General features: G+C 33.6%; 1 protein-coding gene across 3 annotated transcripts in view; it reads right to left on the bottom strand.

The window, feature by feature from the left end:
* The window catches only part of LOC149571553 (nicotinamide adenine dinucleotide transporter 1, chloroplastic-like), a 193,966-nt gene that overhangs the window by 59,576 nt on the left and 106,592 nt on the right, over window positions 1–27,798 (bottom strand). For all 3 annotated transcript variants that reach the window (XM_089813068.1, XM_089813070.1, XM_089813069.1), the window contains one exon: window positions 7,525–7,631. In XM_089813068.1, the coding sequence (XP_089669194.1) occupies window positions 7,525–7,631 (107 nt within the window). The remainder of the gene's footprint in view (window positions 1–7,524; window positions 7,632–27,798) is intronic.

The raw sequence follows: 27,798 nt of genomic DNA, 5'->3' as shown, positions 1-27,798 counted from the left end.
CTAAAAGATGAGATAGAGAAGACTATTCAAGAGCAGCTCGCTATAGGTCACATTAGGTCGAGTAAGTCCCCTACTGCTTCATTAATTATTGTAGTGAAGAAAAAACATAGTACACTAAGGACATACATTCATTAGCAGATGTTAAATGAGAGGACAATTAAGAACCGGTATCCTATCCCATGCATTGATGAGTTGATTAATGAGTTCCATTGGACGTATTACTTCTCCAAGGTTGATTGAGTTTTGGTTATCTTCAAATCAAAGTTCAGGAGTAGAATGTTGAGAAGATAGTGTAGAAGTCACTATGGACAGTTTTTAATCATGCCTTTTGGTTTGACTAATGCCCCTGCGACATTCTAATCTACCATGAATAGAGTTTTCTGCAATCTGTTCAGATTTGTTGTGGTCTTCTTTGATGATATTCTTGTATACAACAAGAAATGGGATGATCATATAGCTCATTTCGATGCAGTGTTCGGATATTTTGGATAGGGCTTCCTTGTATGCCAAGAAGTCCAAATGTGCCTTGGGTGTGATACAGTTACTTTATCTTGGGCATATTATCAATTAAATCCTGATATTCACATCACAATTTGACTAGCTGTGGAAATCATCTCCTACTTATCATATTATCAGTGTCGAGAGGGTTTGCATGGATCCTAATAAAGTTCGTGCTATACTCGATTGGCCTACTCCAAAGAACCTAACACAACTTAGAGGATTTATTAGTCTATGAGCATTTTACCAAAGATTGCAGATTTCTCGTCTCGTGCAGCTCCTCTTACTGATTTGACTTGTAAGGGTGCTTTTGAGTGGACCTCTTAGGCACAAAAGTGCTTCAAGAAGTTCAGATATATTATGACCTCATGCCTAGTACTTGCATTGTTGGATTTTTTGAGATCTTTTGAATTGTATTATTTTGCCTCGTGTGAGGTGTCATGTCCCCAAATTTTAATGTAATAAGTAAATTTAATTAATTAATTGATCCCCAAATTTAAATAATATAATAAAAGTACCTTTAATTAATTATCTTAATTGATAAATATGTGACGAAAATTTAATAAAGTAATAAAATATTATTAATGTCCGCTTATTGTAAATCTCTAGAAGCTTCTTGGAGGCCTTTATAAGGAGATGGTTCGGCATTGTAATTGATTGTGGATGGAATTTGACTTGTCTTTGTATTTCGAAGGCTGAAGACTAAGGAATTTGTACCTAGTTTCAGAGGTGGAAAACCCTCCCAATTCTATTTGTCACAATTTCAGTGCTTCAATGCCACTCTATTCTGCCCTTGGAGATATTGCTCGGATATTGCACATTGTGTACCCATTTGTAAGGTCTTCACTTGGAGACAAATCCGTAATAGTTCGACATTGTCTGACTTTCATTGTATGAGAATAGATACACTCTGTTGTCAGCATAGGCAACAATTCTATGTCCATTACATAATTGACTATAGCAACAAATCTACATACTTATGTTTGGCTTATGATCATACTATTTAATATCCTGTTAACTCAATTATCGGAATTGGTGAACAGTACATGCATTATATTAGCAAAGGTGATCTCCGTACAACAACAAAGTTATTATCTCCCTATGAATAACATCATAGGTCATACGACACACATCAAGGTCTCACCGTACGCATCAAAGACAATCACTCCCTAAATCATACAACACTGATCGGTCTGATCACCTAGTTGAGACATTACCACCATACGAGAATAGCTCATAGCACTATACAATCACCCCCACAATGGACAACAGAGCTAGAAGACCGTACAACAACCTCACACCATACAACAATCACTCCATAAGCTGTACAACCATTATGTTTTGGGCACATAAGTATCAAATCCAGACCCGTCATTGTTTGTGTGGGGCACACGGTGGTTACCTTTGTCGAAGGAACGTTATAGAGGGGTGCAAAGTTAGTACAGAGCTAGTACAAAGTGGTATAGTGTTAGTACTAAGGTAGTACAAAACTGGTATGGTGGCAATGTAGACTAGTGTGTTGGCAAAGCCAACTAGTACAAAAGTAGTGCCTACAGAGTATTTTTGAGGAAAAAAGTATAAGCCTACTAGATAATTTGACGAAGAAATCATAAACCCAATAGATAATTTTTGAGGAATAAATTATAAACCCAAAAGATAAGGAAAAAGTTTATGAAAACACATCAAAAAAATTTTAAGGGAAAAATTTATGAAAACCCATTAGAAAAATCTTCATGTGGCAAAACACGAGACTTTGCATGGTAACACGGCACATGTAACTCACAAATAGCACAAGCAACAAAATGCACGTCCAAGAACATGTAACTCACATGCAACCTTCGAAAATTAGAGACTTATGCCCAAACCAACAAAATGTGCAATCAAAACCTTCAACTAGGCTTATGATTTTCAACAAAAATGTTTGTAGACAAACCACAAATTTCATAAAATACTTCTAATAGTTTTTATTAAAATCTAAAAATAAATTTCTGGAAAAAGTTCTAAATCCAAAGAGGCTCGAATATTTCTTAAAAAAATTGTCAATATTATGAAATCCTATTAACCTACTCTGATAACATGTTATGGTAAATCAATGTTGTTGTTGTATTAAAAAAAGAAGATGAAAGCTCCTTATATAGATTTACAAAGACAATGTTTCTAAAAGAAACAATTGTGAACTAAAGATGAAAATAAAAACTATTTAATAAACTAAAGACTAGCTGAGATGACCATTAAAGAAATATTATAATATTTGAATAGACAAGTCTTGAATGAACTAGCATAAGTCCCTAGTGATAACAAGCAATCATAGTATTTCACTGAGCATCCCCAATTAATAGAACCTTGAAGTCGTTTCACCATCTTACATTACAAGCTTAGCATGAGAGATGACCTTATATCAAGAGACGATTGAATGTTTGTTGTTCCATCTTGAAACATTGAGTATTTGATTTTGCATATTGTAGTGGAATAAAACTCACATCAACACTAACCAACTGAGTTCTTAAGAGAGAATGCCCTCTATCCACATCTTATAGAGCCCCTAAATACTAGAGATGATTGACTACTTGAAATGAACCCACAACATCTCCCAACCCAAGTGAACTTCCAAATGTACCAGTCAGTAAGGCATCTTGATGCCAAATGACAAAAGATGCTTCTTGACCAACATCGCCTAAGACTACATTCCATGTAAAGGAATTGTGGCTCCAAGCAGTCCCATATTGTTATCTCCAAAATCTGCACCCTAAGAAATTGCCTTAAGTCCTAAAACTCGCAGCGATTTTGGAGAAACATGGGATCAACCAAAAGTTGTGGGTAACCTATAACTTGGCTGAACCTCCGAATTCTAGGCCGGCTCCTATATGATGTATCTGATACCTTACTTATACTAATGGAAAAAATGACCTTTCAGAGGGAAAAGGGGAGAAAAAAAAATAACCTAAACACGGAAAACTTAAAGAACTAAGATGATGCACCAAGATGATGACACAAATCACTGCTATATCTGAGACACAATGAAAGATTTGATAAGATGATCACAAGAAACCCTTTTTGAAGATCTGCTAATTTATATTAATACTTTAAGAGAAGGTTTATAACTTGAAAAAAAATTCGAAAAGGAAAATTGATCCACAAATCGATTATATCAATGACGAAACACAACTCAAAACTTATGAACAGCTACTTTGATAAAGAAGAAACAAGATAAGACATCATTCAGAAAGGTCTATTATGAAAAACACAGTTTTGAATAATATCAATCACCTCAACGCATACAACTTAATCTGTCACTCCAAATTGGTTCCAAGGAAAACTTTTATTTTGGTCAAAGGCCTAAAAAAAAAATAAACAATACATCTGCATATGGATCAGAAAAATGAAGACAAAATATGCCAAGGATAAAATCACATGAGCATTCCTTCTCCAAAAACTGAACCCCCTTCCTCAAAAATAAGAGGAGTATAAATAAACAATAGAATTCCTCCAAGTAGAAACGCTGGGTCGAAATAATGAATTAACTCATTATTAAAAACCCATAAAACTCCAAAACATGTCCAAAATATCTTGAACTGAGGTTCCAACCTCCATGCATGAGAAAAATCTAAAAAAAAACTCCCCAAACTGCCAAAAAGCCACTCCATAAAACACTCTGAAGTCTTTAATATTATCTTTAAATTGCATGACAGTTATTATTTTAATAATTGATTTATATAATATCAATTATTGAAATAATAATTACATTTTAAATATTATGCAATTAAAGAATAATATAGATATTTATTTAAATGACTTTTAATCTGGCCTTTATTATTATTTTGCATTGGTACAGTTTATTATTATCTTTTTAGTTGATTTGTGAAATATCAACTCAAAAGCATAACAATATTACAATGTATATGCAAAATAATATGAAACCGCCACAAAATATGTTCTAAAACAAAACACTCCTCTTAAGGTGCGGACCCGAAAACTTATCAAAATGGGGTTTAAGAAATGTTAAAAAGGCAACAAAAGGTTTATTCTCTCATTTTCGAATGCATGCATTTTGCTGAAGACAAAACACGGCAGTAGGGTTATTTGCAAACCCTAGCCGTGTGCTCTTCCTGTGGCTTCTCTTCTGGTTTATACGCCATTTCTGCACTCCTGCTTGTGCCTTCTTTCTTAATCTGGACGGTGACAACATGCATTGCTTCTGATACCGTATTTTGTCGGAGTCTCTGTCTTTATTGTAGCTGTAACTTCACTCTTACTGCGGGCTCCTACCATTTCGCTGTATTTTGTATTTTTCCTCCACTTCGACTGCTGTAACCTTTTCTCCATTTTCTTTAACTGCGTATGAAGTTTCATTAAACCATCTGTAAGAAAACTGTAGATAATCGTTTTCTTAAGCTGAAAGTTGCCATGTAGAAACTCTTTACTGCATCTTTGGTGATTGCTGGGTAACTTTGATCATGTGGGTTTTGAGTAAAATGAGAGGAAAAAATCGATATTTCCAGTATAGATCTGTTTGACTAATAATGACAGTTTCTTGCTTGTTTGACATTCTCTCTGCTGCTTTTCACTTTGCTGGAAATGATTATGCCTGAAGATGTTGTATACAACTCAGATTTATGCTATGGTGAAGATCCCTTTGCTTCAAACTGTCATCTAATCATCTTGTCTCCATGCTATGTTGTGTTTCCTTTATATGGATTTCAGCTTGAATTAGGCTGCTTGTACAGATCTAGCTTACTCTTCAAATTTGGGCTATGTTTGTTAAGCTTTTTCTGATGTATGCTAAAACATTACCACATAGTATGTCTTAATGCATCCTTCTTGTATATTTTGATCAATAGATCCTTTGTTATTCAAGCCTCCTGTCAATAATAAGACCCTTTGAATCCTCTGCTTTAAACTCCATACTCAACCAATAGCTTCAACTATTTACCTCTTAAACTGTAACTAAAATAGAGTTCCCTGTTATTGGCTCTTGATGGAAAATATTGTAATGTCAGATTTACTGCTGTATCAGAATTGATGCTTTTGTCTTTTCACTGAATTACATCATTCATGTAATATTACTGACTTGATTTGCACCTTTGACTTGAATCTGATTTCACTTTATCAGATTCAGCTTTTATTGTTGAAAGTTGAAAATACGCTTGACATTTCTATGCAGCTGTGTATCCTTCATATTAGATTTTACTTGCTCTTTGCATGCATCCTCCTCTGTTTTATTCAATCCCCCATTTGATTTTATATGCCTCATTGCTTGCTCAAAGTAAAAGGTTTCAAAACTATAACTAGTTCGTCCCTTTAATACTTTTATTTTATGTTACTTGATCTGCATATCGATTTGATCTGCTACATTTGTATTATTTCACCAGCTTTTAATAAGTAAAAGGTTTCAAAACAAAGATGAATTGTCCCTTTAATACTTATTTTCTGTTGTTGATTTCTCTGTCTGCTGATGTACGCCTGTATCTTACTGAGATGAATAATAGGATAGCAAATGCGAGATTGAGTGAGTCATCAGCATTGCTTAGATCCATTGGATCTAACCTATTTCTTCCTTTTGCACACGCAGGGATTGGAAATGCAAAGTGAGCAAGATCTGACACAGCAAGAGGATGGACACAGCCGAATGCCACATCGCCAGTCATTACAAGCAATGACTGGTGCCCATGAACCTTTCTCCTTTTGCTTTTTTTTTTTTTTTTTTTTTTTAGTAGCATAGAAGTGCATGTTAGCACGTATAGACTACTCCCACAGTCAAATGTGTGGGAAAAATTTACTTCAGCATTTAAAATCTTTTCATCATTTGCTCTATTATGCAAATACTGAATATTATTTCAGAATGAATATAATACTATATTTTGATGCATACTTCTGAATTTTTCTTTGAAAGTAAGTAGCATGTGTCTTCCTTCATTTGAGCATGTGTGAAAAATGAATAACAATCATGTAAAGGTGTTTTAGCTCCAAGCAGTCCCAAACAGGGTTACTGAAGGGGAACCCTTCTATTTGAATCACATTTATGTCATGATAGGATGCATTGATCCCTTACAAACAAGTATACTCCTAAAAGAGCCTGAGGTCTCTATAACACACATTATCCCACCCAAACTACTGCAACAAAGATAATGTTGCTGAGGCACTATTGTCCTATGGTGTTCAACAAAGCACATTAATGGGTGAGAGGATAAGGATTGTAAGAGGTTTACCAAAGAAAATGGAACATCCCATTTCCTCTTTAACACGTGATACTCAATGCTTTCATTCAATAATGGGAGTTACATTTTATGGGTAATAAATTGGCACTGATTACTTAAATAGGTTAGCAATGGCCATTGCCTTGAAAGGAGTAAGATCATTGAGTTCCTAGAAAGTCATATTTTGAAGTTCCCTCTACTATGATCACAAACAATGCCAACACATTTATTGGGGCAAATCTCACAAGTTTTTCCTACAGGCATGGTACCTACATAAAGACCTCTTGCAATGACTACCCAGAGGAAGTAGCCTAACAAAGCCTTATAAGAAACCAAAACATATCATTAATGGGCAAGTGTCTTGACAACCAAAGAGTCCAATACAACTTGCTAAAGTGTGTCCTCTAGAATAACCTAACAATGTTTAAGCGAGACAAAATCACTTCCCTTGAAGCTATAGAACTTTATGTTGCACAAGCTAATTTCATATGTAATGTAAAGATCCTTGCATTGGAATAACACAACATTTGGAAATCCATAGCTAAAAAATATTAGAGTACCATACTTTTTAATCCTTTTTGTTTATTTTTCACAAAGCAAGGTATAAAAACAGCTTAATACCAATTATGATGACTAAAGTTTAAAAAGGTGTTCCATGTATATGTATTCTTATTTGTCTGTAAGGTCAAAAACAAAGCTTTTTGTGAAACTATGGCATTTAAAATTTAATTTTTTTTCATGATTTACCATATATAGTCACAAATTGCTTACATGATACCTTTCAAGAGAATGATAATAAAAGACGATAAAATATAGAAGCCAACAAACTCACCGCCCAATTTGGGAGTAATGCAAGCACTGTCGGTGAAAGCCCGCGGTACATACCTCTGATACCTTCATTATGAATTATTTCTTTCAGGCTATTAACAATAAGGCTACCTGCTTTTATCCACAAGGAAAAATTGGAACATTAGCACTTTAAATAGAAGTCAAAAACCATTAATATAGGTAAAGCAAATACCCAATTTAAGTACATGTATCAAGATTTAGGTTTCAGTGGTATGGCATGTTTTAGCTATAACAAGTTATGTGATAAAGTTAAGGATGTGCATGTTTTAAGTCAAGTCTAAAACAAGTAAAGAGATTCCTCCTAGAAGTCAAGGAAATAAATTCATACATCAAACATGTTGGAAGAGACGGAAAATAATAGCAATAGATCAAACTAGTAGATCATTAATGTTTAACAGTTGCATGGTGGTATTTTGAAATAAGCATGTGAAACCTTCTTTTGAACATCATGTGGTAGAGTTCATATATGGAGGCAACTGCATTTGGTAGACTTCATACATGGAGGCAGTCGGTAAATTTTCTAACATTACATAAGCCAAAGACTGCAGACAGACTTATGGCATGATGAAACAAATCAGTGTACCGTGGCATTAAAAGCATTGATAGACAAACATATGAAATACAAATAGCATTTATACATTCATGTTGCATGTTAGGGCATGAATAATTGCAAGATTGTAATGTTTATGAACCCAGGAAACCTAAATTGCTAGATTAGCCCAGAATGTAAGAACCTTGTGGGTTCTACCTCCAACAAATACTGAATTTGTTTCAATTTGTAATGTTTGACATTTCGTCAAACACTTTGCGTGAAACGTTTACCTTGGTGCCATTTATTTTCAGATTTTTTTGTTTGCTTGAAATGGTTTCAAATGTAGTTTAGATGCTTGCAAAAGATTACTAGATATCCTGGAAAAGTACTAAGATACAAATGCAATCTTTTTTAATCCTTTCCATGCAAACATATGATTTCTGTATGTAAGATGTGCATCTACAGCCAAAGGACATTTTCACAAACACTTAGCATGTTAACTCCAAACTTCTTTTGATTGAAAGAGATGCAAGTAATAATACTGTAAATAATTACATATATAAAGAATTAAAAAAACCTGGAATGAATTGCAAGTCTGAAAACTATTATGACAGCAAATTCTGGAGCTACAAACAGACAATCAAAGTCCCATAAATATTCTCCAACAAGTATGTAATCTGCACTTGATGAACTTTAACCATTGCTTGATGTAAAACCCACATGCCAAGAGGAAATAACTGTAGCAGGTATTGTTCAAAGTACTGTAGCATCACTGTTCAGGGGTACTGTAGCAGCCTTTTAATTAATTAAACCTGATTTAGAATGGCTACTAAGAATGAATCTGCTACAGATATACAGATATATCACTTCTTAAGCACAAATAGAACTCTTTAATGAAGCTCACTTGAATGCCAAATTCATTGGATATTTCACCAACTCAAATGGCTGCAGTAACATTGAAGAATTCTCAATTCTTCAAGCAAATGTTGAAACCCTTGGAAACTCCAAGTCTTCACAAGAACACAAGCAAAATTCATCAATCACATAATGAAATCCTTTCCATGAAGAGACCTTATATACCTTTTCCCACTTGATTCTATTTCCTTCATGTGCACTTTAAATCTTTTAAAATGATACAAATTCTTTGTTTCCAACATCAATGAATGCTTTAATAAATAGCCTCTCAAAAGTAATATTTTTAATAATCATATAAAACATACTTTATATTTTCTTTTGACTTTATAAAGTGCATCAATAAATGGACTTTAAATATTAAAATCAATGATTGCACTTTAAGTCACTTAAATGAAGGGTCATGGCCCCATTCAATATAAAGTGCACATAAAATTTTATATTATATCCTTAAAGACCAATTATATTACTCTATTCATAATTAGAATAGCATTACTAAACAAATACTCATTATTTCTCAATTTCATCTATAAAAGGGAGTCAATCATTGCACCCTTCGCCGGTATGACTGTTGTTACATCCCAAATTTTGACCTAATTTAAATTTATTTCTAGCGATTGAATTGAATGGATTTTCTTTCATAATCATGGGAAAAGGGTAGTTAAATATATCTGTTGTATTCATTGTTTTAACTATTTAATGATAATGGTCGTTATTCGTTGAGCCTCATTCCTCACGACATATCCCTCTGCAGTTTTCCTTACGGTCTATACCTCTAAAAAATTCCTTTCGTTCTTTCCCTGCATAATATTTCTGCCACAATAACTCCCCTTTCATCTATATCCTTGTTGAAATACGTGATTAGTAATCACACTAAGACTTCATTTGGAGTTGTTTTTGTAAAGGAGCTGATTGATAGCGTCCAACCAAGACTCAAATTACTTTCCAAATTTACCAAGTTATGTGGTTGCCTCCCCATATCCCAATGATTATAATATGCTTCATCAAATACAACTACATTTGAAATTACAGCAGTAAGATATAGTTCCAAAATATGCCGTAAATCATCTTTATTTTAATATCATCGGTTAGTTCCTCTTTTGGACAGAACTTCTTATGATGAGTCAAGACCAAATATCTATGACATAATATCATATCCTTATTCTACCGTTGAATGGCAGAATCAAATGGTATTTATCTTGCAAGTCTTAAGATTATATTTCTCAGGTCACAGAAATGTGATATGTTGGAAACATGTAATATTTTTAAAAATGTTGAGGATCAACAGAAAGAGCTGGTTACTCTGAGATTCAAACACTTGGGACTCACCCGAATGTATAGCCAAGGAAGAGGTGAAGAGGTGAAATAGAAGTTTGCAATAACAAGGAAAAAAATCAGATATGACATAACAATTCTAAATTATTTCAAAAAGGAAAATCATTTAATTGCTCATACATGTTCATACTTATTGTTCCCCTATTGTCAAGTCCAACAATGGTGATCGAGTAATTGAACCCATCCGAAAACCTTAGCCAAGGTCATTAAAGGCATGTTTTCCATCTATGATCACTTGACATTAGTAGTCTCAGTTATTCAAACATGTCCGTCCATAACTATGCGGACATTCTAAACACTGGAATGCTCATGTGGCTGGACTAGAAGTATCCCATGCCTGATCTCGGGCTAGGGAGGGCATTTCTATTCAATAGATTGTATGGGTATGAATATGGCCAAGGGTGGGAGGTTAGGCCTAAGTCAATGCTTTTGCTCTTACCAAAAGTCGATGCTTGCACAACTATTTAAAGACTCGTCGGTTACTTCCCGTATGATTTTTCTTCTTTCCATTCCTATTATGCATTTATATTTCTCTTGCAACTGATCATGTATTTACTTTACTATATGCAAGGGAAGATAGGAAATCGTTATTTCAGTTACTTCAGTTAATCGTTATTTCAATTACTTCAATTAATCATTATTTCAGTTATTTCAATTAATCGTTATTTCTATTACTTCAGTTAATTGTTATTTCAGTTATTTCAGTTAATCGTTATTCCAATTATTTCAATTGAGTGGTTATCTCAGTTAATCATTAGTAGTTAAATCAGTTATTTTCTCATGAAAAGGATTTAAGAATGTTTTGTTTCAAAAATTGGTTCAAGAAAACTCTTTCATTTCTAGGTGAAACCAAGTTATAGTTCTTTATTTTGTTATGAAATTCATTCGTTACATATGGTATTAGAGCACTGGGTTCGACACTAAACCTAGGGCACACTACTTAAATAAAGACTAGTAAACCTGAACATTCTTAGATTAAATGTATAGGATGCAAGTACATAAAACACCTCACAAGAAGGCACGACATCCCATCTTGTTATACCTAATTAGGAACATACTGAACTACGACTACACTTGTTGTTCCATGCCTCAAGACAATGAAACACTAAAGCAGGCTTTGCAACAAATAAAGAAAGAAAGAGTCAGGTGGACACCTACCAATAAAGCAATCTATAGAAACAAATTAATTCAAGATTAGAATGCCCATCAGGCTAATCCTCCTATGCACTTCCATAGATCTTGGATGGTGCAGGATATGTACATATTTGAAACTGAACTAAATGTTGAAAATAAAAAAAATTTAGAGTGACTGAATCCATAATGTAAACATCCTCTAAAGACGAAATTTTTGTAAATAAGGTTGACGTAAATACAAAGAAGTATTAAAATTGATTAAATAAATTGGTTTATTCTTGTGTTTTATCTACTCACAATCTCTTTATCTTGTAGAAATTAAGTTTTAAAAAAATGTTATAACGCAACAAATTGACATAAGAATCTTCATAATTTCCAGGTCAAACTAGTAAACAAGAAATATGAGCAGCGAAGAGGACATTGCAGGCCAAGACATGGTCCATGAAAATAACCCACAATCCTCCACTTATTTTGTGCTTCGGATTTTGCAAGAAATGCAACTGAAGTTAGATAATATGGAAAAAAGAATGAATGAAATGACAGTCTAGATGGAGCAAAACCAAGAGAAAATGCAATTCTCACCCCCTCCTAAAATAGAAACAGAAATTTTTGAACACAACAAGAAAACCCCTCAAACTTCACCTTCCCAAAACAAAAAATAGAAGAAACTTGAAATAGTAAGTCACCTATCCGCACATATTAAGAAGATCAAACCACCCAAGTTTGTTGGTTCTGAATCCGAAGAGGATGCAGAGGCTTGGTTAACCAAAATGGAATAGTACTTTGAAATTAGGAATTTTTCAGAAACCTCAAAAGCAGTTTGGGGGATATACCATTTTATTGGAGAAGCTTCTACATGGTGGGGAAACACCAAGATAGAGCTAAACATCAAAACCACTAAGATTACTTCGAAAGAGTTTGTAACCATTTTTAAGAACCATTGGTTACCTCAAACCTTCTACAATCAAAAGTGGCTGGATTTTCAAAATCTCAAGCAAGGAGATATGACCGTACATAAGTACAGGGAGAAATTCACCCAACTACTGAAGTATGTACCACCATACCAACAAGACAGGAACTTGAAGGTGAGGAAATTCATTGTGGGGCTAAATAATAGAACAGGACGGGCAATTGATGTTCTCACTTGAAGCATTGAAGAGGCTTTAAAAAGGTTGCCCACTGGAATATTAAAATCAAGAGAGATGATTTCATTCGAGATAATAAAAGAAAAAAACACTGGAATACAGAAAGTACAAATATTGGATCTCAGAAGAAATAGTTTAAGGATTATAAATTTAGCAAACCACAAAAAAGAGGGAATGGGATAAAGGTTTTTAAAAGTAAATTCAATACAAATAAGAATAATATGAGCAGTGAAAAGAAGGGGCCACCTTCGGGATGTTTCAATTGTGGAGACCATTATGCCAATAAATGCCCTATTAAGATTAATACCAATCAAACACCCCGGCCACCCCTTCCACCTCAACAACGTGTTTATCAGCAAAGGATTCATGCACCACTTGAAAATCGACAAGTAGAACAATAGATAAGCCCGATCAAAACTCCGAGTAAGATCTACGAAAAGCTTGTTTTTATTTTAATTGATACTGGAGCTTCTGAATGCTTTAAATCGCCAAAACTATTAAGTAGATTTCCAAAGAGATCTAGCTATATAGAAAAACCATGGATAGTTGAATATGCAAACCAATCAAGGGCTAAGGTAGAGCAGTGTTTGTTTCAGGCTTGGATTGACTTTCCAAATTTCTCCATTGAATTGAATTTGTATGTAGCACCTCTTGGGTCTTACAATATTTTTATAGGCATTAATTGGGTCAGTGCGCATAAGGTCAAGGTTGATTGTCTTGCAAAGATTTTAGATTGTTTGGATGACCAAGGAAAACTTGCAAGCATTAAAGGGACCATACATGAAAATAAATCAAAATAGATATCTGCCATACAACTCAAGAAATGTGGAAGTAAAGGCTGTGAGATTTTTGCAGTAAGAGTTGAAGATATGAGAGACCCTATAAACACCACTTATGGAGATGATTGCATTTTTGAAGATGGGGAAATCAAAGAAAACTAAAGTAATCTTCTGAAGAATAGTATCCCTATTTAAAAAAATATTAGGATGTGTTTCCCAAAGAAATTCCTAGTTTACCTCCATCTCGAGTCTTTGATTTTACCATAGATTTGATACTAGGAGCAGAACCCTTCTCTCAAGTACTTTATCGAATGACCACCACAAAATTAATGAAGTTACAAATACAATTGCAGAATATGTTAAATAAGAAACTTATCAGGCCTAGTGTTTCACCATGGGGAGCCTGAGTATTGTATGTCAGGAAGGATAGAACTATGAGATTATGCATAGATGATAGAATGCTCAACAATGTCACCATTAAAAACCGATACCCACTTCCTAGAATTGACCTCTTTGATTAAATGAAAGGCACTACAGTATTTTCAAATATCGACTTAAGGTCGAGATATCACCAGCTCCGCATCAAGGATGAAGACATTCAAAAAACTCCATTCAGAACTAGGTATGCGCATATGAGTTCACAGTATTACCCTTCGGTTTAACCAATGCTCCGGCAACTTTCATGAATTTAATGAATAGCATATTCCAAGATTGTCTAGATAAGTTTATATTGGTCTTTATAGATGACATCCTAATCTATTCGAAGAACTAGAAAAAACATCAAGAGCATCTAGAAGAAGTCTTGCAAAGGCTGAGAGAACATAAATAATGTGAAAATTTGTCTAAATGCACATTTTATCAAAAAGAAATCCATTATTTAGGGCATATTATATCAGTGCAAGAAATAGTTGTAGATCCTTCAAAAATCAAAGCAATTAAGGAATGGATTATACCTAAGAATGCGACAAAAGTTGGGAGTTTCATCGGATTGGTAGGATTTTATAGGAAATTTGTCCAAAATTTTTCCAAGATAGCTTACCCAATCACATCACTACAGAAAAAGGGAAAGAAATTTGTATGGACTAAAAAATGTCAATCAACTATTGAGTATTTGAAAGAAAAGTTAACTACTAAACCCATACTAAGAATACCTGACCCACAAAAGAAATTCATAGTCATAACAAATGCATCAAGGGAAGGAGTTGGAGGAGTGCTAATGCAGGATGAGCAGGTAATTACATATGAGTCAAGGAAATTGAAGAATTATGAGCAAAATTACGCCCCCCATGATCTAGAATTGGCAACTATAGTACATGCCCTTCAAATGTGGAGACAATACTTGATAGGGAAACTTTTCGATCTTTGATCCAACCACTAGGGCCTAAAATACATTTTCACCCAACCCAACCTTAATGCTAGACAAAGGAGATGGTTGGAATTTCTAGGAGAATATGAATTTGAAATTAATTACATCAAGGGAAAGGAAAACAAGGTGGCAGATACTTTAAGCAGAAGGAGACACATTTCCGCGATGGCTGTTATAAATTTCAGATTAAAAGATCAGATACTACAACATCTAGAGCATGATGAATTTTATGTAGAAATCAGCCAAGCTCTCATCAAAGACCTACAGGATCCTAGGTATTCTGAATTTAGGATAGAAGAGGATAGATTGTTAAGATATCATGACAAGATTTATATACCCAACAAAACTGAACTTCGAAGAATGATTCTAGAGGAATCTCATTTAGCTCTATATTCAGGACACACTGGAGTGACTAAAATGTTGTTAGATATAAAACCTCTATATTTTTGGAAAGGAATGAAAAGCGAAATAACAAAATTTGTGGCAGGATGCCTGGAATGCCAAAGAGTACAGACAGAACATCATTATCCAGCTGGCCTTTTGCACCCAAATGACATACCAAAATGGAAATGGTATATAATTTCCAAGGATTTTGTACAAGCGTTACCTATATCACGGAATAGACACAATACAAGTCTGGTAGTAGTAGATGGACTGACTAAGGTTGCTCATTTTATACCAGGAAATTTAACCAATGGAGCACCAGAAATCACTCATAAAAATATAAAGGCGATTTTCAGACTACATGGAGTTCCAGAGAAAATCGTCTCAAATAGGAATGCTAGGATAACTTCCAAATTTTGGCAAACATTATTTTCGGCGTTAGGGAATAAGCTAAACATCAACTCAACTTATCATCCAAAGACTGATGGTCAAATAGAAAGAGTAATCCAAGTTTTAGAAGATCTTTTAAGAGTTAACTGTATGGATCAACAGTACAAGTGAGAAACGTATCTACCCTTGGTAGAATTTTCTTATAACAATTCCTATCAATCCACCATTAAAATGCCCCCCTTTAAGGTTCTATATGGCCACAAATGTAGAACCCCTATGAGCTGGAATCGATTAGAGGATAAAATTATTGTTGGACCTGAAATGCTTAAGGAAATATAAGAACACATAATCCAAATTCGTCAAAGATTGAAAGAAGCCAACAATAGACAAAAAAGTTATACAGCTGCAAAAAGGACGCCTAGCGAATTCTCAATGGGAGAAAAGGTGCTATTAAAAGTAAAACCTCAAAAGAGTACCATCAAGTTTGGTAAAAATGCAAAGTTGCCCCAAGGTATGTAGGACCCTTTGAAATATTGGAAATCATGAACCCGGTAGCCTACAGAATTGCCCTACCACCAGCTCTTGCAAAAAGGATGTCTTTCATGTGTCATATCTTAAGAAGTACATCACTCATCATGATCATATAATTGATTGGAGCCTATTACAGGTGCGAGATTCAAGCATGGTGGAAATAGAACCACTGAGAATACTTGAGGTGCGTAAGCTACACTTACGAAATCGAGATGTGACTCAATGCAAGGTCTAGTCGGATCAGTATACAAAGGATAATGCTACTTGGGAGGATTATCATGAAATTTTCAAAAAATACCCTCACCTTTTCTACAATGCTAGAGCCTGAACTTTTACTTTTTAGTTCTTTACATTAATGTAATGGTCTGAATAGATATTAATTTTAAGTTTTGTTATGACATTCATCGGGGACAATAAAAACTTAAGGGGAGGGTATGTTACATCCCAAATTTTGACCTAATTTAAATTTATTTATAGCCGTTGAATTGAATGGACTTTCATTCATAATCATGTGAAAAGGGTAGTTAAATATATCTGTTGTATTCATTATTTTAATTGTTTAATGATGATAGTTGTTATTCATTGTTTGTCATATGATGATTAGTAGTTGCTTGGTTTCAGAATTATGGTTAATAATTAAATTCCTTATCTACATTAAATGTTATTATGGATTTATCATGGAACTTGTTATTATCGTGGAAAATGTTGCACAGGTGATTGCAGGAGAAGATGAAGGGGAGAAGCATTGTTAAACAAGATTAACAGAATGGGATACTATCTTAGTCCACTTATCCGGTCGACAGGTATGACCTCTAACTATCTTGCTAGGGACCTAACAACTTGTATAATAGGGTACAATCATTTGGGCACGCATGAGCTATTAGATAAACATTTAAAACATTAATGATTTTAACTTAATTAAAATACATACCTTTATCGGCTTATGGTTGACATTTTCATCATTTCATTGCTACACATATTTACGTACATGCACATAGGTATAGAAATAAAGGTGACGCCGTAATATAGTTCTTATACAAGATTCTATCTAATATGTACATTTAAATACATGTACAAAAAGATAAAATAATCTTCTAAATAAAGAATGTATTTAGATATACATAATAAGAAATACAACCTTGGATAAAAACATATAATACGATGTCAATCTTATAAATACATCTACGTGCAAGTAGATAAATATATTATAAATTATCCTTGATTCATATCCTTCGAATTCTTTTGCTTATTTAATTCAATTCTTTACTTGAAACTGAAATGTACATTTCGAATTTGATTCTCGATGGATCAACAAAACAAATCTCTTTAAAAACCGATGATGAGTTATGGCTGACGATCTTGGGAAGCCATTATTATGTAAGCCATGAGAGACCAAGATGATATACAAGACCATTGAGTCTCATTCCTCACAACATATCCCTCTGTAGTTTTCCTTACAATCTATCCCTTTGAAATTTTTCTTTCGTTCTTTCCCTGCATAATATTCCTACCATAATAACAACCCTTTCATCTATATCCTTGCTGAAATACATGATTAGTAATCACATTAAGACTGCGTTCAGAGTTCTTTCTGTGAAGGAGCTGATTGATAGCATCCAGCCAAGACTCAAATTACTTTCTGAATTTACCAGGTTATGTGGTTGCCTCCCCATATCCCAATGATTATAACATGTTTTATCAGAGACTATTGCATTTGAAATTACACCAGTAAGATACAGTTCTAGAATATGCCCTAAATCATCTTTGTTTTGATATCATCAATTAGTTCCTCTTTAGGAAAGAACTTCTTATGATGAATCAAAACCAAATATCCATGACATGATATCATATCTTTATTCTACCGTTGAATGTCAAAATCAAATGGTATTTATCTTGCAAGTCTTAAGATTATATTTCTCAAGTCACGGAAATGTGATATGTTGGAAACATGTAATATTCTTATATCAGTTGAGGATCAACAGAAAGAGTTGGTTGCTCTGAGATTCAAAAACCTGGGGCTCAGCCAACTATATAGTTAAGAAAGAGGTGAAGAGGTGAGATAGAAATCTGCAATAACAAGGAATAAAAATCAGACATAAAATAACAATTCTAAATTATTTGAAAAAGGAAAATCCTTTAATAGCTCATGCATGTTCATACTTATTGTTCCCCTATTCTCAAGTCGAGTGGTGGTGATCGGGTAATTGAACCCAGCCGAAAACCTTGGCCAAGGTCGTTAAAGATATGTTTGCCATCTATGATTACTTGATGTGAATAGTGCCAGTTATTTGGACATGTCCATCCATAACTATGCGGACATTTTAAACACCAGAATGCTCAAGTGGTTGGACTAGAAATATCCCAAGCCTAATCTCGGGGTACGAAGGGCCTTTCCATTCAATAAATTGTGTGGGGATGAATATGGTCCGAGGTTGGGAGGTTAATCCTAAGCGAATGCTTCTCTTACCGAAAGTCGAAGCTTACACAACTAGTTAAAGACTCACCAGTTACTTCCTGTATGTTTTTTCTTCTTTCCATTCATGTTATGTTACAAGAGAAATATAAATGCATAACAGGGTGAAGGAAAAGAGCCTGAATAAATAAAGGCGAGAGCTTCATTGTTAGCCATCCGATTATTGTCAATTGCATTTGATATGAACTTGGGAGAAGAAACAAAAGGTTTCTGATTTCAGTTAGCCATTGGAGAGCATCAATTCTTCAGTGTTGCAACCATATGAGGTGGTGAAATATCCACTGAATTTGGCATTCAGGAGAGCTTCATTCTGGAGTTCTATTTGTGCTTAAATTGGAGAATAAATTTATTGCTGGCTGCTACAGTGCTGTGAACAGTACTTGGCTTGATTATGATTGCAATTTCATCTCCTTGATTGGGCAATTTGTATATCAGGTTCTACAATCAATTTGCATCATTTAGCATTGTAAAGGTGGTTGTCATAAGTAGTTGTAGATGCAAAATATTATATCAGATTTATAATGTCATTTCTACTCAGTTTTTTTTGGGTTGCAAAGCCAAGAGTCTTGGAATATCATGTTAAGCATTGAATTAGAAAATATCTCACTAAAGAAGTGATAAGTTGCAGGTCTATATATTTGATGTAATGTGCATATTTATATCTTCCATGATTGACATAATAGTATGCATGCCAAGTGTTCGACAAAATACCAATAGGCTGGTAATGCACATTTTTAATTTAAAATTCATCTATATGCATTCGAAAAGCCAAAAGAGAATTGCATATGCATTTAGTTCTTTTCTTGGATATAGTAACAATCAATTATAGGCTTTTAGATTTCCTTTGATATCATTTCAAGAACGCATAATCAGTCTGAAACTCAGAAACAGCAAGCATAGAGATCGTATTGGAAGTGTTTGACAATATTCCTTGACCTACAAATCAACAAGTTGAGGTTCGAATTGACAAGGGATATTACGATGGTATCAGAGCTTGCTTGCAAAGTGTTTGCCAAAATATGTCAAACAACTAAATTAGAGAAGAATTTGGTGTTTGTCAAAGTTATAACCGGTTGGGGTTATTACATTGGTATCAGAGCTTGCTTGCAAAGTGTTTGAGAAAATGTCAAACAATTGAATTTGAGAAGGATTTGGTGTTTCACAAAGTTATAACCAATTGGAATTATTACACTCTAAGAGAAAAAGGAATTTTTGTGTGAATACGGTGAATTTGGCTAGGTATGAAAAGGAATTGATATTTCAAAGAAGTTGCCAAGGAATTCTTGAGCATTTTGATGTACTTTCTATTTTTCAAAAAAAAAAAAAGAATGTCTATTTTTAGTAAGTTTAACTACAACCCAAAATGGCCTTTTCTTTAGTTTGGAAGTACTTACTAGTTTTACACGTGTTTATTTTTAGTAGATTTGGTTGCCTCAAATTGGCTTGATTTTATGTTTGAAGTTTGAAAAAACAAACAATTTATGGTGACTATTTTTCACAAGTTTGATTTGACAACTAATCATCACAAACAAAAGAAGAGGCAAAAGGGTATCTAGATCTATATTTGGAAGAAAAGGCTTATGAGGCAGTTGATCCTAGAGTGGTTGAGTTTGAAGAAATCAAACTAAGGGAAGGCGATGAAATTTAAATGAGTATGAGAAAATCGATCAAAAATATCCAAAAGTAGAAAATACATCAAAGTTGCTATGTGTTGATGAAAAGAGCATGAAAACAATGAAATAATGGTGGTTGTGTTGTAAAATTCTTCCTCCATATCTCAAATGCACCCAAAATGGAAGAGCATGAAGACATTGGACAAAATGCCTAAGTGTTGGAAAATCCCTCTTCCATGTTTAATATGTGCCAAAGTTGGAGAGGACAAGGAAAGATTAAAAAATGGCTGAGTATAAGAAAATTCCTCTTCCAAGATCTAAGAGCACTCATTGCACTAGTTCTCTACGGTGAATAAATTCTTCTTCAAAGGAAAAAATCTTCCACCCACAAAATAAGGAAATTCTCCATGTGCAAGGAATTCTTCTTCAAAGGAAAAATCCTCCTCTACCCCAAAAGCGCACCCAAGCATTCAAATGGCATGAAAAATCAACAACTTGGCTAAGTATGGAAAGGAATCTAATTTTTCAAAGGACATGCCACTAAAATTTCAAGAGTTTAATGATCTTACTATTTTTGAAAATTTCCAATTTAAGTAAGTTTTACTATGTCCCAAACTAGTCTAATTTTGAGTTTGGATAAACTTACTATTTTTAACATTTCCTATTCTTAGTAAGTTTCAATGTGACACAAATTGGCCTCATTTTTTGTTTGGAAAAACTTCTATTCTTAGAAGTCTAGTTTTGCAGTAAGTGAGTGTTGAATTGAGGAGAAATAGAAAGTATCTAGTTCTAAATCTAGAGGAATGAGCAAAGAGGTAGTTGACTACAAATGCACCCAATCAGAGAACATCCTTGAAAGCATCCAAAATAGGAAAGGAGGGTTGAACTTGACTACATCCTAAATAATTGCCAAAGTGGAAAATGTTAAAAAGGTTATGTTGATCAAAAAGGAAACATGAAGCAATGTAAAATTTATTACGATAATAGATAATAGTCTACTATTAGTTAATGGTAATCTATTTGTAAATTATTATAAATATTAGAATATTTCTAATATTTAGTTAGCTTTAGTTAGTTGTAGCTTTTTTAGCTTTCTTTCAACTAGAATAGAATGTTTCTATTCTTTACGACCATTTCCTAAAGAAACATTGTCCCATTCTTTTGTATATCTAGACCTCTCACTCCATGTTAATAACAAGAAAATATTTTCCAATTACTTTGTAATATGGTATAAGAGCCAATACTTCAAACTTTTTCGAAAAATTTATAATTTCCTTCGAAGTTATTTTCCTTTATTTTTCGAAATTATTTCTAAGTCTAGGGTTTCCATTTTTTTGAGGAATTCGTTTGTTCTATTCCTAGTTTTTGGCTAGGGTTTTCAATAGACATCTCTGCAAATCATTTTCCAACTTGGGTCTGCAAATCGCAAACTAGTAAATCGCGACTAGCTCGGATGCCTATGCTATCATGATTTTCTGGACTTTTTTACAGGCAACATACCAATTCAGATCATTTTTCTTGGGCATTCTTCTCTGCACATCCAATTTTCTTAGAAAATCATGTTTGAAATCGCAGCATCATTCTAGTTTGGTCGTGTTTTAATGGTTTGAAACTCGGCTCGCGTCTTAGCAGAGCAGTTTGTCTCTAGGAATTACAGAAATATTGAAAGCATTGAACAATTTGATGTAATCCCAAGCTAAATCACGGTAATGTCTAAGTCGATCATTTCTTGCTTGATATTGACCCTTAACTTGACATACTACCGACTTAGCATCTCCCTTTACATGCAAATTTTGAATTCCTCTAGCTTGTGCCATGTTCAACCCCAATATCAAGGCTTCATAGTAAGTCATTTTATTGGTGTTAGGAAATTGCAACTTATAAAAAAAAGGGAAAAATTCACCATTGGGTGAAATAAAAACAACTCTAACATCGAATCCCATGGAAGCACAACTACCATCAAATTCCATAACCCAGCAGTAGAACTACTAGAACTTGCTCCCGAATCATTCAAAATGATCTTCCCTTGAAGAGAATCAGTGGAATCACTTTTAAAACAAAAATCTTCTTCTTTAAAACAATCCATAGGATCATCTTCAAGAATAACTCCTTCCCTAAGGCTAACATCTTCTTCTAAGATTTCACCAGCATTAGCAAATCTTTCAATCTTTGATAGTAATGAAGAACTTTCAGAATCAGTCCAATCTTTAGTGAATTCAAATACCTCATCAGTATGCAAGTAGTAGTTAGCCATTCTAATTGATTCAAAAGGAATTTGAGCATGCGGGTCAGTAGACTTGACTATTACATACTTTGTTTCTCTTTCAAAGTAAACTTTTGCATAACACCTTTAACTGGTAGTCTAGCTTCAGTCATATCCATATTGAGTTCCCCTCACTAAATCTTTGCAATAATTGCAACCAAGTAACATACCATAAGAGACTAGTACATCAGCAACTAAGATGGTCATCTTGATCTTTTTGTATGGAAAAGACGCAAAGGCTAACTAAGCATCTTTGATTTGTCCTTTTAGGGGCACTTAATTGTTTTCCACAGAATAACAACTACCAAAAGACTTAGTTAAAGTCAACCCTAAAGCATCTACAACCTTGGTTGATATAACATTATAAGAGGCAAAAGAATCTATAATACAGTTGCTTAACTTGTGTAACAAATGGTTTTCCATATCGAAAACAAGATAGTTTAAATAAAGATTTTCCAACATTCATTTATAGATAACTGAAAATCCTTATCATATGACATTAACTGTTTTAATAATCAACTAAAATAACCATAACCATATCAATGATCATCTGAAAATAACTAGTTTAATGACTAATTGAAGTTAATTGTTTTTATGATCAACTGAAATAACTAGATTAACAAACAACTGAAAATAATTGTATTTATGATCAACTGAAAATAACTAGATTAACGATCAACAGAAAATAACTGGATTAATGATCAACTATCCTTTCTACATACAAGGAGGTAATTGCTTATCAAGAAAAGAAGAAAAGAAACGTACAAGTATCTTCTAGAGAGTCTTTAGTTAGTTGTGCAAGCCTCGGCATTGGTAAGAGAAGAAGCATTGACATAGGCTCAACCTCCCAACCTCGAACCATACTTATCCTCACACAATCTATTCAATTAGAAAGGCCCTCCCTACCTTGGGATCGAGTTTGGGATATTCTTAGTCCAGCCACCTAAGCATCCTAGTGTTTAGAATGTCCACACAATTATGAAACGAACATGCTTGCATAACTGGCACCACTGACATCAAGTGATCATTAGATGGCAAACATGCCTTTAAACTACCTTAGCCAAAGATTTTTGATGGGCCCAACGATCCGATCACCGCCGCTCGACTTGACAACAGGTTACGTTATTAGAGACGAGTATGAGCTATTAAATATGTTTAATTAATTTATTATTCATATGTGATTTCTCTTCTGTTTTCTTGCAGATTCATTCCACCTCTTCACCTTACATGGCTATACAGTCAGTGAGTCCCAGGTGTTGGGAATTCCTGAGCAATCTACTCTATACATAAATTCTAGAAGGATTCACTGATTAGTATACTTATCAGAAACTGTGACCTAAAAGATTATATTCTTGAGACTAATTGAAAATATTATTGGTTTTTAATTTCCATATAGTATTATTCCATTTCAAGTTTTATTTCATTAGGAAAACTCTCCCATAAGAGGTTCTATCTGACATTATCTATGATGAACCTAGTTGATATGAAAGTTTAAAAAAAAGATTTGATAACAAATGAGATGGAGTATTCAGCAAAACTTATATTGTAACTTGAATAAAATCTGGAAAGAAAAGAAGTCTTGTGAGCCTAGCTGGCTGCTATGGAAATCAATAAAAAGATATTTGAATAACATCACATGACCTGATGTATATTCAAATCTGTCTGAAGCCTTACAACCGATTGGTAATCTGTCCTTCAAATGTTGCAGATGTATCCAAAGTGCAAGAATACTTTATTCCTCAAAATGTACTGAACACATCTACTTATGAATAGAAATAAATATGGTTCAATGGTCTTGTAGATGGAAAACGTGTAACGGGTATCGATTAAGAAGAGGCCGTAATAAGAAAAAAAAATTTGCGTTCCCAAAGGAAATAGGAAATGAGAGTTATATTCTTTGTCTCACCCGACTCAATACATAAAAAAGTCTAAAGAGACTCTTTGGCTTCCATAACTTAAAAGATTATTTGATAATTTATCTTGCCAAGTGTTTAATCGGTTAAAAGCAAAGAAAGGATAAAAAATAGAAATAAAGTTGGAAGATTATAATTCGAATACTATTATAATTCGAATATTATTATATTTTGAATATTATTATAATTTGAATATATTATAATTTTATATTTATATATGTATATGTAAGTATATTAATGAGGTGACATCATTTTATTAAATTATTATAATATAATGGTGTCATTTCATTTTTATATCTATATGTACGTATATACATATATATTATAATAATATGGTGAAATCATTTAAAATCCTGAGGTATGTTTTATATTTTAACTCAATTATTTTATGTTTCTCAAATTATTTATTTAAATAGCGCATGCTAGTCCCACAGATGTATCATGTGTTCAAGTCGTGAAGTCCTTACTAAAGAAGTTTAAGGTCATACCTATCAATCCTGTTAACTGAACTAAGCAAGCATCCCATTTTGATGATGTCGTTTAGCAATGCTTCCCCCCTTCATCTTCTCCTGCAATCACCCATGAAAACACCTCTGCCATAATAACAATTCTATAATAATTTTTATATAAACATTTAAAAGATTTTAAATTATTAATCATAATTCCAAAATCAAGTAACTGCTAACATCATATAACAGTTAATGATTAATGACCATCTTCATTAACAGTCAATACAACGGATATAAATAACTACCTACTTCACATGAACATGAAAGAAAAATCCGTTAAACAACAATTATGAGCAAGTTTGAAATTAGGTCAAAAATTTGGGATATAACATACCCTCCCCATTAAATTTTTCATCATCCCTGATGAATATCACAACAAAACTTTAAAAAATACCTAATCAATTTAATTGAAGAAAAGAAAGGAAATGTTCAGGTTCTAGCCCTAGAGAAAAGATGAGGGTATTTTTGAAAGATTTCGTGATAATCCTCCCAAGCGGCATTATCCTCTGCATACTCATCCCACTGGACCTTGCATTGAGTCACTTCTCAATTTCGTAAGTGTAGCTTACGCACCTCAAATATATTGAGTGGTTCTATTTCTACCACTCTTGGTTCTCGCATCTGTAATATGTTCCAATCAATTATATGATCATGATGAGTAATGTATTTGTTAAGGTATGACATATGGAAGACGTCATGCATTGTGGCAAGGGCTGGTAGTAAAATAATTATGTAAGCTATTGGGTTCACAACTTCCAATATTTCAAAGGGTCTTACATACCTTGGGGCTAACTTGGCATTCTTACCAAACTTGATAGTACTCTTCTGAAGTTTTGCTCTTAATAGCACCTTTTCTCTCACTAAGAATTCTCTGGGTGTTCTTTTTGCATCTGCATAACTTTTCTATCTGTCATTAGCTTCCTTCAATCTTTGACAAATCTGGATTATCTGTTCTTCCATTTCCTTAAGCATCTCGGGCCCAACAATAATTCTATCTTCTAATCAATTCCAACTCACAGGAGTTCTACATTTGCTGCCATATAGAGTCTCAAAGGGGGCCATTTTAATGGTGGATTGATAGGAATTGTTATAAGAAAATTCTACCAAAGGTAAATATGTTTCACACTGATGTTGGCGATCCATACAATAGACTCTCAAAACTTCTTCTAATACCTGGTTTACTCTTTCTGTTTGACCATCTATCTCAAGATGATAAGTTGAACTAATGTTTAGTTTAGTACCTAGTGTTGAAAACAATGTTTGTCAAAATCTAAAAGTTATCCTAGCATCCCTGTCTGAAATAATTTTCTCAAGAACTCCATGCAATCTGAAAAATTCTTTTATGAATTTATGAACAATTTCTGGTGCTTCATCAATTAGATTTCCTGATAAAATATGAGCAACTTTTGTCAGTCTATCAACTACTACCAAAATGGTATCGTTTCAATTTCGTGTCATAAGTAATCCTTGTACAAAATTCATGGAAATTATCTTCCATTTCCATTTTGGTACTTCATTAGGGTGCAAAAGGCCGGCTAAGTATGGATGTTCTGCTTTTACTCTTTGGCATTCTGAACATCCTGCCACAATATACTGTTATCTCCCTTTTCATTTCTTTCAAAAATTATAGAGGTTTTATATCAGACAACATTTTAGTTACCCCAAGGTGTCCTAAATATGGAGTTGAATGAAATTCTTCTAGAATCATTCTTCAAAGTTTAGTTTTGTTGGGTACATAAATCCTGTTATGATATCTTAACAATCCATCCTCTTCTAGACTAAATTCTGAATACCTGGAATCTTGTGGGTCCTTGACAAGAGCTAAGCTGATCTCTGCATAAAACTCATCATGCTCTAGATGTTGTAAAACATAGTCCTTTAATCTGAAGTTTATAGTAGCCATGGCAAAAATGTGTCTTCTCCTACTTAAAGCATTTGCCACTTTGTTTTCCTTGCCCTTAATATAGCTTATGTCGAATTCATAGTCTGCTAAAAATTTCAGCCATCTTCTTTGTCTAGCATTTAGATTTGGTTGAGTGAAAATATAGTTTAGACCATGATGGTCGGATCGTAGTTCAAAAGATTATCCAATCAAGTAATGTCTCCACATTTGAAAAGCATGAACAATAGTTGCTAATTCTAGATCATGATGGGCATAATTCTACTCATAATTTTTCAATTTCTTAGATTCATATGCAATTACCTATTCATCCTGCATTAGCACACCTCCTACTCCTTCTCTTGATGCATTTGTTCTAACCACGAATTTCTTTTGTGAGTCAGGTACTCTTATTATGGGTGTTGTGGTTAACTTTTCCTTCAAGTATGCAAAAGCTGATTGACATTTATCTATCCATACAAATTTCTTTCTCTTTCTCTGAAGTGATGTAATCAAATAAGCTATTTTGGAGAAATTCTTGACAAACTTCCTATAAAACCTTGCCAATCCCATAAAACTTCTAACTTCTATCACATTTTTAGGTATAGACCATTCCTTAATAGCTTTGATTTTTGACGGATCTACAACTATTTCCTGAGCTCATATAATGTGTCCTAAATACTGAATTTCCTTTTTAATAAAAAGTACACTTAGACAATTTTCCATGTAGTTTATGTTCTCTTAACCTTTGTAAAAACTTTTTCCAGATGTTCTTGATGTTCTTCCTCATTCTTTGAATAGAATATCTATAAATACCAGCACAAACTTATCCAGGCAATCTTGGAATATGCTATTCATTCAATTCATAAAAGTTGTTGGAGCATTTGTTAACCCAAAAGGTAACACCGTAAATTCATAATGCTGATACCTAGTTCTAAATGCAGTTTTGTGAATATCTTTGTCCTTAATACGAAGTTGGTGATATCCTAACCTCAAATCAATTTTTGAAAACACTATTACACCTTTCATTTGATCAAAAAGGTCATCTATTCTAAGAAGTGGATATCGATTCTTGATGGTAACCTTATTGAGCATCTTG

The sequence above is a fragment of the Cupressus sempervirens genome, chromosome 2, assembly GCF_028749045.1.
Source record: "Cupressus sempervirens isolate cs-2001-9-10 chromosome 2, ASM2874904v1, whole genome shotgun sequence".
Classification (NCBI taxonomy): Eukaryota; Viridiplantae; Streptophyta; class Pinopsida; order Cupressales; family Cupressaceae; genus Cupressus; species Cupressus sempervirens.
The sequence above is the reverse complement of the archived record's forward strand: the minus strand, read 5'-3'. Positions and strand labels throughout refer to the sequence as shown.